Source organism: Zosterops lateralis, assembly GCF_965231275.1.
Source record: "Zosterops lateralis genome assembly, chromosome: 10".
Classification (NCBI taxonomy): domain Eukaryota; kingdom Metazoa; phylum Chordata; class Aves; order Passeriformes; family Zosteropidae; genus Zosterops; species Zosterops lateralis.
The window spans coordinates 21575981-21588862 of record NC_139770.1 but is presented as its reverse complement, the minus strand read 5'-3'; the positions used below and the strand labels follow the sequence as shown (position 1 = coordinate 21588862).

The 12882-nt window shown below is 48.1% G+C and overlaps 3 protein-coding genes across 5 annotated transcripts in view; 2 read left to right on the top strand and 1 right to left on the bottom strand.

Annotated features, from left to right (window-relative positions):
* The window catches only part of PAK2 (p21 (RAC1) activated kinase 2), a 41766-nt gene extending 37039 nt beyond the window's left edge, over window positions 1-4727 (top strand). For all 3 annotated transcript variants that reach the window (XM_083868219.1, XM_083868220.1, XM_083868218.1), the window contains exons 14-15: window positions 93-230; window positions 1155-4727. In XM_083868219.1, coding sequence (XP_083724345.1) covers window positions 93-230; window positions 1155-1241 — 225 coding nt within the window. In that variant the 3' untranslated portion in view covers window positions 1242-4727. The remainder of the gene's footprint in view (window positions 1-92; window positions 231-1154) is intronic.
* The window catches only part of CEP19 (centrosomal protein 19), a gene marked incomplete at its 5' end in the record, with an annotated part of 119861 nt that overhangs the window by 49318 nt on the left and 57661 nt on the right, over window positions 1-12882 (bottom strand). The gene's annotated exons all lie outside the window — the stretch shown is intronic.
* Window positions 9628-12652, top strand: LOC310913452 (aquaporin-12-like; the record flags this gene model as incomplete). The annotated part of the gene is made up of 3 exons (XM_083868884.1): window positions 9628-10234; window positions 10665-10781; window positions 11666-12652. The coding sequence occupies 3 exons, from the start codon at window positions 9628-9630 to the stop codon at window positions 11845-11847; spliced, it is 906 nt and encodes a 301-aa protein (XP_083725010.1). The 3' UTR covers window positions 11848-12652.

Below are 12882 nucleotides of genomic sequence, written 5' to 3'. Positions count from 1 at the left end.
GAACCCTCTCATCTGGGGGTTTGCCACAAGGCAGGTCACTCTGGCATCTTTTAAAGTTTGGTTTTGGTTATACCTTGCTCTTCATTTTACAGGCTTTATATTTGATAGCAACTAATGGCACACCAGAACTCCAGAACCCCGAGAAACTGTCCCCAATATTCCGGGATTTCTTGAACCGATGTTTGGAGATGGATGTAGAGAAAAGAGGATCAGCCAAAGAATTGCTACAGGTGAGACTGCGCTTCTTCTCACAGTGCACTGTGAGAAGGGCCAGATTCAGGTCAGCCTGTGATGAACCACACCGCAGATTAGGCATTCTTTCTTTTTTTGTGTGTGTGTTTTCTCCTGGGAACTGTAGTGAGAACAGTTGGGAGAAAAGATTTATAATATACTCCAAAGTTATTCTATCATAATCTGTGATTTCACTCTGTCACTGCACAAAGCATCCAGCAGTTTAGGAACTTCCTTCAGAAGGTGGCCGCTGATAGCATTTGCATTGCTTTTCATACTTCCACTTGCAAATGTCCCCTTCAGAACTCCTGATAAAATAATCTGCTGGTCTGACATCAGTGTTCAAGCCTTGAAAAGTTTCCTTTCTCCCATAAGGGTTCTGCCCTACAAGCTGAGCAGCTGGAGCAGTGTCCTTGCCATTGTGCCACCAGTCCTCCTTTTAGTTTTGATTTTAAATACTTTCTGTGCACTGGAAAAAAGCTGATTTGTTAAATGAGATCTGCTTGTAGGCAGCATTGTGTGTAGGAGTGAGAGAATCACTGAGGCCTTTCCTGGGAGAGCAAGGAGTAGCTCTCAGGCAGATGGTGTAGAGGCTTTCCCAGTAAAGCCAGCTGCTTCTTATCTTTCTCTGATTATTTCTTGTTTAGATCTTTGTTTTGCTCATTGCAAGTGCAGCTTCAATACACACCTTTTGCAAAAACAGTGAGATATTCCAGGAGAAACTCCATAGGGCAAGGCAGTGTGGTCCCAGCTGGCTTGGGGAAGTTTTGTCCTTGTAACCATCCAGAGAAACATGTGAAACAAGTCAGCAGTTAAAATGCAGAGTCTCTGCTCCCTAGCTCCATGGAAACATGAATCCTGCTGGAAATCAAACCTTTAAAAGTGTCTTTCACTGATTGCTTGTGTTTCTGTCTTCCTGGCAGCATCCCTTCTTGAAACTGGCCAAACCTCTGTCCAGCTTGACGCCACTGATCCTGGCAGCCAAAGATGCGATGAAGAGTAACCGCTAACATCCTGCCACAGCCTTCTTCCTTTTTTGTTTGTTTGTATTTTACAAATCTTTATAATATATGAAATTGTTACACTTTGGGGGGGAGGGAAGGGGTTTTTGTGGGGGTGGGAAACGTCTGCAAAAGGGAAGAAACTCTCATCCAGAAGACACCCAGAATACATTGTGGCGACTCTAGAGATCCCTGTCTGGGGTCCAGAAGGAATTGAGGGCTGAATTTACTGGCCTTTGTGGGGTTTTTTTATTCTGATTTTTGTTTCCCAGACAGCCCAGAAATACCACTTGCTGTGCCCAGGGCTTTAAGGGGTTTTAACGACTTCGCTGTAACAGCTCCCATTGTACCCTCTGGGTACTTTCAATACTTGAATGACAGATTCAAGCTTTCAGAGAGCAGTACTAATTTTACCTGCTGATCTCTTTGCCTCTCCTCTTCCTCCCCTCTGCCTGCATTTCCTGTGGGAAGCTCCCAATGACCAGATTCACGGCAGGTGTGGTGAATGTGAAGGTACATCTTGCCCCTCATTTCTTTTTCGGATTAGCTGTCACTGTACTGTAGAATCAACAACTCAGTTACTTAAGGAATCATAACATATGGAGATGGTTTTCACTTTTCAAGATGAATAAGGAGAGAGAGAGGGGGAAGAGAAGTATTCAGCTGTTTCTCATGCCTGTGCTCTGTGGACATTTTTTTTAATCAAAAATGTGGCCTCTTTGTAGAACCGTAATGATCGGTCAAGTCTTTGGATGTGGGTAATAGATGTGTAGGTTGGGGTCAGATACTTTATTTATGATCAAATGATCAGTTCTAGTCAGGGCAAGAAAAAATTCCAGCTGTCTTCCTGTCTGCTCTTTTTTTCCCTGTTAGACTTGCTGGCCAGAAGCTTGAGGGATAATGTGCTTGGTGCAGTGGGTGGTTCACAAACATGTATCTGTGCTCTGACTTGGGCTTTGGAAGTTATGCTGGTGCCTTTGACTTATTTTACATTTCCCTTCTTTGTATCAAATACATTTTTGTATATGTTGTAATTTTCCCCCCTCCTTCCCCTGCCAAGCAAATAATGCATCAACCTATGGAGTTGTCAGAGTTTAAAGTATTAGAGCTATTTTTTTCCAGTTTTGTATGTGCTCCATTTGTACTAATGAAACCAGAAGAACAAATAACCAGATCTGAGGACACTGACGATACAGGATTTTGGAAACGTGATCTGAACAGATGATGATGACGAACACCTGGAGATGCCAAAGTGGTGAGATGAAGCAGAGGGGTAGCAGTGCTTCAATCAGACCATCATGGGGCCTGCTGGACTGGTGTCACCCTAATCCTTGTCACCAAGGATGTTGTGCCAGCCAGGATGGCTGCAGTCAACCCTTCAATGCAACAAAAAGTGCCTCCTTCTGAAGGACAGCGACGGCCCAAGCAGTTCAGTTCTTGAGGTGTTGCCAGGGGTGAGTTTAGCAGAGCCTGTGCCCCTTCTAATGCTACAGTCTATGCATTTCAACCTCCCCAAGTGTTTAAGGAAGAGCCAAGTAGTACCAATGTGCCAAATGAGTCTGTGAAAGAACAACCATGACTTTAGTGGGATTGTATTGCATTCCCAGTGGGACAGGGCCTGGGACAGACAGAGCTATGGTTGGGTGTGGACAGAGGACCCTGAATAAAAGTTTTTGCACACTTTTCCAAACATTGCTGGCAGGGGATAGAAGGCATTTTCATAGAATTTCAGTGTCTATATAGAGAGAATGACATTTTGGGAATGGTAGCCAAGGTATGACAAAACAAACTTCCAGGTGAGAGCGGATGGGCAGGACAGCAGAGGCAGTTTGGGGGGATGGTGGAGGGGAGCAGGGCTGGGGTCTCTCAGCTCCTGGGGGTCGTGTGGGGCCAGCAGGATGCCTTGTTGGACAGGTTCAGCTTGTATTCTGCTCCTGTGTGGTAGTTAAAATCTCTGTTGGGTTAATTATCTTAACTGCTCCTCACAGGGATAAATCTCCCTGGCTGTAAGTGTGAGAACAGTTATGGCTTTAAATTTTAAATTCAGGGAAGTGTCTCATGCCAGGTAAGGAAATCCAAGTGCATTTGCCTGGAAAAAGGTTTATTATGAGCCGTGGACACTGTAATCACCCTGGTTTGAGTGTGTCCCAGCTCCCTGGTCAAATGGAGCAGTGAGGAGGCTTGGCTGAGGAAAAAAACTGTTGTACCAGTGGTTCCCTCTTTGTCCATTGCTGGCAATGGACTTGGTGAAACTCCTTGTGCCAGAGTTAAACTGGGAGCTTTTCTTTCTTTCATTTTTTTGTTTCGTTGAGTTTTTTAATGGCACAATCTAGATAAATTTAGCTTTTTAAATAGAAAACAAGAAATCATAAGTAATTTTAACTTATTAGTTCCCTTTTATTGGTGAATGAGAACGGTTTAAATCATATGTTGCAAAATTTGCCCAATTTAGCCTGCTTAGGAGATGACTTCTGAAGATTCAGCCATCCTAATGCACAAATCCTGGCCCAATCCCAAGTTCCCAAAATTGTGTGTGTGACCTGGGACGTTGTTCAGCTCCAAGGCTGGGAAGTGGCAGCATCTCCCTGGCCCCACGCAGCAGCTGTTCTGTGGTGAGGCTTCCATGGGGATCAGAGGTGGGGCTGGCAGGAGAGGAAGGTTTTTGTGCTGTGCTTTTGTGTCTGGAGGGTCAGCCATCACTTTTCTGAGGGTGTCTGCAAGGTGAGGAGCTCCAAGGTTTGGGTTTTCCCTGGTGGGAGCAGAGCAGAGCCCTTGAGTGGGTGCAGGGCTCTCAGCTCTGCTGTGCCTCTGGGGCAGGTGGAGACCAGCCAGAGCTGGAGGAAATGATGGGAAGGGATGAGATGCATCTAAATGTGGGGATTCCTGTGCATCCCTCTTGGGTGCCCATCCAAGATCCTGAGCGGGGATCAGACGTGGATGTGATCCCTGTGAGGTGTCAGTTGGGCAGCTTGTGGCTGAGGTGTGAGTGTGCAGGGAGTGTGAGATTCCTGGGATGTTGTTATCACAGAACAAACCAGTGTTCTTATTAAAAACAACCATGGGATTGAGCACTTTGCCCTGTCTTAGGTGTTAATGAGACTAATTGGAGCCTTCCCCCCCTGGTTCTCTGTGCAGGGAGGTGCAAAAGTTTGGCTACAGCAGATGGGTCCCATTGTCAGAGGGGCTGGGGAGGGAGCAAAAACGTGATTAAGGGTCTCTCCAGCTGGAATTGAGTCAATAAATCTCTCTGTCCTGTTTTTCCCTCTGTTCCTTATGCTGTTGATGGGAATGGAAGTAGGTGCAAGCTTTCTTTTTATTTTTTTAACTGTCTTCAGATGTTAATGTTGCCTTTTGTGTAATTTAATCCCATTATGTTATTTAATTGTTACTGCAATATTAACTACTGTATTTGTTGACTTTGTTTAATAACTGTTCTTTCAGGGCTAGAAATAAACTTTAAAAAAACCTTTGAGATTTTTTTCCTCCCGTTTCCCTGTCATGAATTTATACCTTTGAAGACAAGAATGTCTGAAAGAGTTAATGTGCTGGTGTTTTACTGAGATTAACAGAATGTATTTGTAAAGATTCTTATGAATGCTTTAATGATGGTGGGTATAATTTTATGCTATACCAGCCTGTTTCTTTTAAAGTTTTATTAGTCATTGGTGTCAGTACCAGCGTTGGGATCACCACAAGCTTTCCTTGCTGCTGGAAGCTGCTGGTGGATGGCAGTGCCTCCCAGAAAAACTTGGATTGCTGATGGGAGGAGAACAACTCTGAAACACCCTTTTCACCCACTGTGGAAGAGATTTCCTCGCCCTCCATGCAAAGGGAGCAAAGCAAAAGCCAGCCTGGCCCATCCCAGCTGCATCTTCCCCCTTCTGTTTGCCAGTGCTGGGGTGGGACTGACAGGCCCAGTAACCTCTGGTGATGTGGTGATGATTCAGGAGCTGTTCCCAACAGCTCTGCTTTGCTGCACCATGGGTACCATCCAGTGTCCTACTTACAGATGTTATGGCACAGGATCCATGGGAATTGAGGTGTCCTGCTGCCTGCTGGGTTTGTTCCATCTCCACTGATCAGCGTTGGACCGTGGAGCAAGGGCACGGGGTGCCCACAGCTCTTTGAGGACTTGGGATGAGATCCATGGCCTCTTGGCCTCCAAGGCTGCAGAGAAACACTTCTGTTTTCCACTGAACCTACAAAAAGGGCTGTGGGATGTTGGTCTGCCAGTCCAGCCAAGGACAAGGAGGGTTTTGCTTTGGGGTTGAGTCAGGGTCACTTGGCTCTGGATGAAGGTCCTGCCTCAGTGGTGAATGACAAGGATTTGGCATGTTCTGTGTTCCCGTGTGTTACTGGGAAAGGGGCTTTTCCCCTTTCTTGCATGGTATACAAGCTTTGCTCATACACTGACAAAGGGAAATGAAAAAACCACTCATGTCCAGCAGCTGCTTCACCCAGACATGACAACGTTGCTTTGCTCAGAGCCTGTCTCTTCAGGGTTATCAATTTGTTGTAGCATCTCAGTCTTTCTATATGATTGACTCTTTGTGCATTTAAACTGGTGTTCTCTAACACTGTGCTTAAGTGATTTGGCATTTAATTTCTGGGGGAAAAGTGGACAGGAGGAAAAGGTGCTTAGTGGAATTCAGGACTGTTGGGACTTTGATACTTGAAGGGAGAGGAGGGCTTTGGCTGATTTTGGTTTGCACAGCTGAAAATTGCAGATCTTTGGCAAATCCTCCTAAGTCTTGTGTGAACTTGCTCATCCCTTGCACGTACCTGCCTGAGACTAAATCCAAGAGCAGCCCCATTTTTTGGGATCAGTTTATTCAAGTTTGGGTATTTAAAACGTAGTTCTTGAAGGCAGTAAATTTGGGGGCAGCAGTTTCTGTCTTTCAGGGCTGCTGTTTGGCTGCAGTGAGTTACTGCAAAGCTGAGCACAACTGTTTGGACTGCACCAGGAGCACGCAGGTTAAAACCAGGGTGGGGGAAAAGTGAGGATCCTCATTAGCAGCATTTTCATGGTGGTGTCTGAAGAGCATTGTTGGGTTTCAGTGCAGTTCCCTTGGCTCCTGTGCTGGAGCACAGTGCTGTCCATAGATCTCTGCTCCTAGGAATTTGTACAGCTGATTTTTCCCCTTTTTTAAATATAACTTGCATTTTGCTCTCAAGATTATTTTTAATAAAAACAGCTGTCTTCAGTCATGTGAGGAAGCAGCATGAAAGTTTGCTGAGCTCAGCCAAACTCTGGTTGTTGCTCTCCAGATGTGTGGAGGAATCAGGTTCTTCTAATAGCTGTTTTCCCTGCTTTGAATCCAGCCTAAGGAAGGATTTCTTTTCCTTGAGGGTGAGAAATACCACCTACTGAGAACAATGACTTTCTGTGACTTCTCTACCTGCAGCCTGTTAGGAGGGAGCAGGGCAGTGCCAGCCACAGCTCATTGTGCTTTTCCCAACAAGGCAAAGGAATGTCCTGCAGCACATCTTCACTTAAAAACATGGAATCAGTAGGGCTGGAGAAGACATTTAAGATCATCAAGTCAAGTCCATCGAGATTTCAAATCCCCATTGACCTGAGTGTTGAAACAGCCTGTAGGGACTGATGGTTTGGGTTTTTTAATGGGATTTTCCCAGTGGGAACTTAGAGGTTGCTCATTCTCTTTCAGGCACTTAACAGGGTCCCAGACTTCTGCTTTGGAGCTATGTTGAGTCAGTGCAGAGGAGGGAAGAGCAGACAGGCTCTGTCAATATGTCTCAATGCATGGATATGTCTCAATGCACAGGCTCCAGATCCTTGTGTTTTCTGGAGGGCTCTTGAACAGTGAGTCCAGCGTGGTACAACTGTGGATCAACCATGAGGACACTGATGGGACTCAGGGCAGCTCCTCAGGATGGTCTTGGAGGGGAGACATGCCCGTACCATGTGCTGACCTTCCTCAGGACTGATGTCTTCTGGAATGCCGTGAGGTTTCTAGAGCCAAGGATGACCCGTCTTTGTTATTTTTTTCCCTGTCAGTGAATGCTTATTCTAAGGATTTGGGTCTTTTTACAGAGCACAATTAACTCTTGGATCCCCTGGAGCCTTTTTCCCTGCCTGACCATGAAGGCAAAACTGCCCCAGGTTCCTGCTGCCTTGTCACAGCAGCTGGGAACATGTAGCTGCTTCTGGAAAGCTCTAAGCCAACCTCTGCCCAGTGAAGCTTCCCTTAAATAACCTTCTTACTTTTTTTTTTTTTTTTTTTTTTTTTTTTTTTTTTTTTTTTTTTTTTTTTTTTTCTCTGTAGTTGTTGTCTCTTTGAGGATGAAAATAGCGAGGGAGCCAGGGTGTGGCTCTTCTCAGCTCTTGCGACCCTTCAGTGTTTTTGGGGAATGTTTATTTTGCTGAACTCTGCAAGTGCAAACTTGTTCCTGTTCTGTGGCTAAACCCCTCCACTTAAATATCTGCATTTTAACCCTGAAAGCAAATTTGCTTTAGAAAGACACTGATGTTCCAGCTCTAGAAAAGGGGGTTTTGGTGGGAATACTGCAATTTTTAGGTAGCTTAGTTCCTAGAAGAGCAGCCCTGCAAAGCTGCATGGAGTCTGCTGTCAGCACTAACACAAATGAGGGAGTGAGCCCCTGGCCTTGTTTAATCCCATAGTTATCCCTGGAATCAACAGCTCCCAGCTCCTCTCTCCAGCCTGGGTTAAATGTCCCATAACTGCAGGATGTGCCTGGGCAGAATTGCAAGCAATGGGTGGAAAATAGTTTTTAAACTTTGGAATGTTTATTTCCTAAGGCCCAACTCTTACAGTGATTGAGAAGAAGAGGAAAATCCATTTCTGGGGGAAGGAAAAGATGTTGGAATTTCTTTCCCAGTTTTACCAGTCTGTGTCCTGTAATCTGGTGGTTTTCTTTTAGGGACTGGATTTGGGCTGGGTTGCTGGGTCCTTGTGAGGTTTTGTTTTTATAAGAAAACTCTACTAGTCTCTGTACTGAGAAACACAGGAGGAGGGGAGATGGGAAGAATGGAGTTGAATTGTGATGTATTTTATGGTTGGTTCTGCAGTGAGTAGCTTTGACCAGCACTTTGTTGCTGCCAGAGGTCAATTTTCTCAAGGACAAAATTACAAATTTATGAGACTCTTAAAGGATATTTCATCTTCTCTTATTCAAGCAAAGTCATTTGTTTATTTGAGGTGAAAGATGAGTGCTTGCCCTGTCATCTGGAGGGTGACTTGGGGTAAAAAGAATTAAACTGGGGGCAGTTCTGAGGCAGGCTGACCAAAAGCAAGACAGTTTTTGGGCAGAGGAGAGGAGGGCTTGGATGATGGGTGGTTGGCAGCCTGGTCCCTCTCCTTGCCCAGAAGTCCCATGGTTTCCAAAGCCAGAGCTGTGAGCTGTGATCCCAGGGACCCTTCCCAAAACCACTGCTGGGTGGGCACTCGGGGATAGAAGGGAGTGGGGAAGGAAGATGAAAGGAGGGAGGGAGGAGCAGGGGGAGATGCTAAGCTGTGCCTTCACAAGCATCCCCACAATGTCATGTTTCTTCTCTGCTGTCAAAGGCTGTTGAGGGAGAGGCTCCAGTGCATTTGAAGCATCTGCTCCTGCTTTTCATGGCTTGAGATGCACTGCCGGAGCCACCTTGAGCAGGGATGAGTCTCTTCACTACAGCTCAAGTGTGCTTTAAACTTGGGTTTCCTGGTAATTTCTTTTATAAATGACATGGGGAAATAAAATAGTCCAAATCAAAGCTGTTGGCTCTTTGTGTGTGACAGGGGAGGGAGAAGAGCTGGCAGGGTTACCTGCCAGCACTGCCTGCCCTGGGGCTGCTGGAGAGCCTGGAGGGATGGCAGCTGTGGCCTCTTCTGCTGCAGGTCAGGGAAATGACCCAGAAGACACATCATGTATCATTTACCATACAATCCCAGAATGGTTTGGGTTGGAAGGGGCCTTAAACCCATTTCTTTCTACCTCCACCATGGGCAGGGACACCTTCCACTATCCCAGGTTGCTCCAAGTCCTGTCCAGGCTGGCCTTGGACACTTCCAGAGATGGGGCAGCCACAGGCACTGGAGCCAAGCAGAAAGAAATGAAGTTTTTTGTTACTTCTGGAAGAGATGTCAGCTCTGGGGAGTGGCTGTGGGCTCTCAGATGTGAATGCTGGGGCTGAGGGCTCAGTGCCTGGTGGGGATAACACCAGGATTTCCTGGGATAAACGACTTGATGGCTGCTCCAGCTGCTGTGACTGTGGCAGCTCCGTGTGGCACTGGCATTGCCCCGTGGGGGCCACACGTGTGGCCTTTCCCAGGCCTGTCGGGCTGTGCCACGTTTGCTTTTGCTTGGCTTTATAAAGAGGAGGAGCAGGAGCTTCCTCTGCTCCTTCCCAGACTGCCCCCAGCACAGCCTCACCATGGATGGCTTGAATGTCTCCATTGCTTTTTTCCTCCTGGTTGTTGGGGTGTGCCAGGTGCTCTGGTGGTTTTCCAAGAGGCTCCTGTCCCCTGGAACACACGGCTGCCTTGCCAGGGAATTTGTTGGCTCGTTCCAGTTGTGCATGAGCTGCCTCGAGCTGAGGATGCTGATGGACATTGGGCCCTGGGGTGGTGGCTTTGGCCTGGACGTGGTCTTGACCCTGCTCTTCCTCCTCTCTGCTGTCCATGGCGCCAGTTTTGACGGAGCATTCGCCAACCCCACTGTGTCTCTCCAGGAGTTCCTGCTGCTGGAGTCCAGCCTGGCAGTGACTGTGGCGAAGCTACTGGCCCAGGGTGTGGGTGCAGGGACGGGCTGGGCTCTCACCCGCCTCTACTGGTCCTGGGAGCTTTCACAGCTCCACTTCATCCAGAACCTGATCGCGCCCGAGTGCAGCTCCTCCATCCACACCTCCCTACCCCAGGCCGCCTTCGTGGAAGGCTCCTGCTCCTTCCTCTTCCACCTTGTCCTCCTCAGGATGCGACAGAGTCACCCCCTGTACCGGGTCCCTGCGCTGGCAGCGACTGTCACCTTCCTGACCTACACAGGTGAGCAGCACTGGAGTTTGTTTCTGAGTCATTTGGAAAAGTACCTCATTTGTAGGGGAGGAATAGCTCCCCTGTTTTTCATCTTCCAGGACTGGAGAGATGGGGATTAACAAGGTAATGACTACTAAGGTGTTTGTTTTCTGTTATTTTGTGGAATATTCATTTTGGGATGAAGGTGGCAGTTTGGGGTACCTGGGCTGCAGGGGAATGTCAGCTCACAGCCACAGCTCAAGACTGGGATCACTTCCCTAGAATGTCCCCTACTACAATCCCTCGGTCCTGCATGGAGCTTTTCTGCTTCCCACAAAGTTCAGGGCGACAAGGGTGGGATTTCCCCAGCCCGGGAAGGCAGGCAGGAGGGGTCACAGCCCTTTGCCAGTGCTCCAAAGGATGCAGTGGGACTGTTGGCCACGTTTCTCTTCCCACACAGCTGGACCGTTCACGGGAGCCTTCTTCAACCCTGCCCTGGCCACAGCCACCACCTTCCAGTGCTCGGGGAGCAGCTTCTGGGACTACATCCAGGTTTACTGGCTGGGGCCCCTCGCAGGTGAGATCTTCCCAGGGGGCAGGACTGGCATGGGGGCAAGGCAGGAGTGCTCAGTGTAACTTTGCCTTCTGGCAAAGGGCTGAGCTTGAGGCTGCCAGTGGCAAGTGTAATTTTTCATCCTGCCTCATTGTCTGTGGAGTCATCTCTTTGCTGTGCAGTTTTTTAAAATCCAGATTCTGCAAGGTATGAGGGCAGAAATCTCCCTGAAGCCAAAGTCTGGGGGAGGTTTAATGAAGACGTTTTAGGGCAATGGCAGACTGAGCTCTGCTTTGAGCTTGTCCTCAGCTCCAGGGTGGTCATGGGGAGCTGGACGTGTGCTGGGAGTGGAGACAAGTCCCTGACCAGAGGGTGCAGCCAGGTGGGAGTTGGGCTCTCCTCCCAAATAACAGTGGTGGGACAAGAGGGAACAGCTTCAAGTTGCCCCAGGGGAAGTTTAGGTTGGATTTTGGGCAAATCTTTTCCCTGAAGGGTGGTCAGGCACTGGCACACTCTGCTGAAGGTGGAGACACCATCTCTACAGGGATACAAAAGCCATGTGGATGTGGCACTCGGGTCATGACCAGTGGTGACCTCAGCAGCACTAAGGGAATGGTTGGACTTCATGGGCTCAGAGGACTTTTCCAACCTCAATGATTCTCTGCCAGAAAACCACTAAGGTGGTTTATGGCCCTTCTGGGTCAAAACAAGCATTGTTAATGTTAAGGACAGAGTGGTTAAATTCTCCTTAAAGCTTAAGGTCCCCAGCTCTTGGGGATGCCAGTGGTGCTGAGCTGCCTTTTGGTCATGGTGAGGGTTGTGACAAGGTTCCCAAACTGCTGCTGAGCTGTGGGGAGGGTGGAGATGCTCGACACAGAGCTCAGAAGGGGTCTGTGCTCTCATTCCAGGGATGCTCGCTGCCCTCCTGCTGTTCCAGGGCAACATCCCACGCCTCTTCCAGAAAAACCTCCTCTACAGCCGGAAGAGCAAATACAAGGTGCCCAAGGCAAAGGTGACAGCGCAGGTGGAGGGTGAGAAACCACAGAGGAGGAAGAAAGAGGGGAAGAGCAACTCGGAGCCCCGTGCCTGAGCCCAGGAGTCCTGGCAGCGCTTTTCCTGGGAAAGGGTTTCCCGGTGTGGAGGATTTTGCAGCTCGTTCAGTCTTTAAAGCATCACAAAGGAATCCTTGCAGGATCCCCCTGAGCTCCTTTGGGAATTGCTTTGAAAGCCTCTCTGGAGAGCCCGAAATGTTTCAAGCCCACACTGTGGCCTCAGAGAGAAAACACTGAACACTTTTTTGCATAAATTGCTGGTTGTCTTGTACTGCCAGGAATCTTAACGGGAAGTTGGGACCATTCCATGGGCAGCCTTGAGCAACTCAGGGTTATTGCATCGTTCAATGACTGAAATAACCCCACTGGGTCTCTTGCAGCCCTAAAAACAAAGTGTAAGCCAGTAATTGCCTTGGACACTTGGGAGGGGGAGGAAACAGGCTTTGATCTTTCGAGTTATTGATGGATACTGGTTAAAAATTGGTGGGTTTTTGAGTTAAACTTGACCTGAAGTCCTTGAATTGCACAGGCTGAACCTGGCAAGTCTTGGAGAGGAATTAAAAGTGCTCCAAGGCAAGAGAGTTCACTGGCCACGGGAGACCCTGCTCCTCTAGGGATGTGCTTAGCCTGGCTTTTGGTCCTGTAAAGCATCAAGAAATGGTGCTCAAAGGGTCTGTGGTTAGGGAAAAAAAAAAGAGACTCAGACAGCTGCTGTGGTTGAGCAAGTGCATCCCTGGACTCTGCTCCATGTCTACGTGAAATACTCCTAACTCTAAAATTACAGTTTGTGGGAAAAAAAAAACTAATAAAAATAAAAATGCTGTGCTTGGCATTTGAGTGAGTGATGTCATTCCTGGGAGCCCTGCTGGGAGACACCCCTGGAAATGGGAGTCACTGTGGTGCCCAAACTACCTCTGCCCTGCCTGCTCTGGAATGGGGGGAGTGTGGGGGGAAACACCTGCTGGGAAATGGGGATCCCCCCTGCCTGTGCTGGGCCAGGGCACCCCATGGGAGCTGCACCCTGGATGTTCCTCAGGGAATCCTTGTGATGCCCTGGCTGTTCCAGTGTCTCT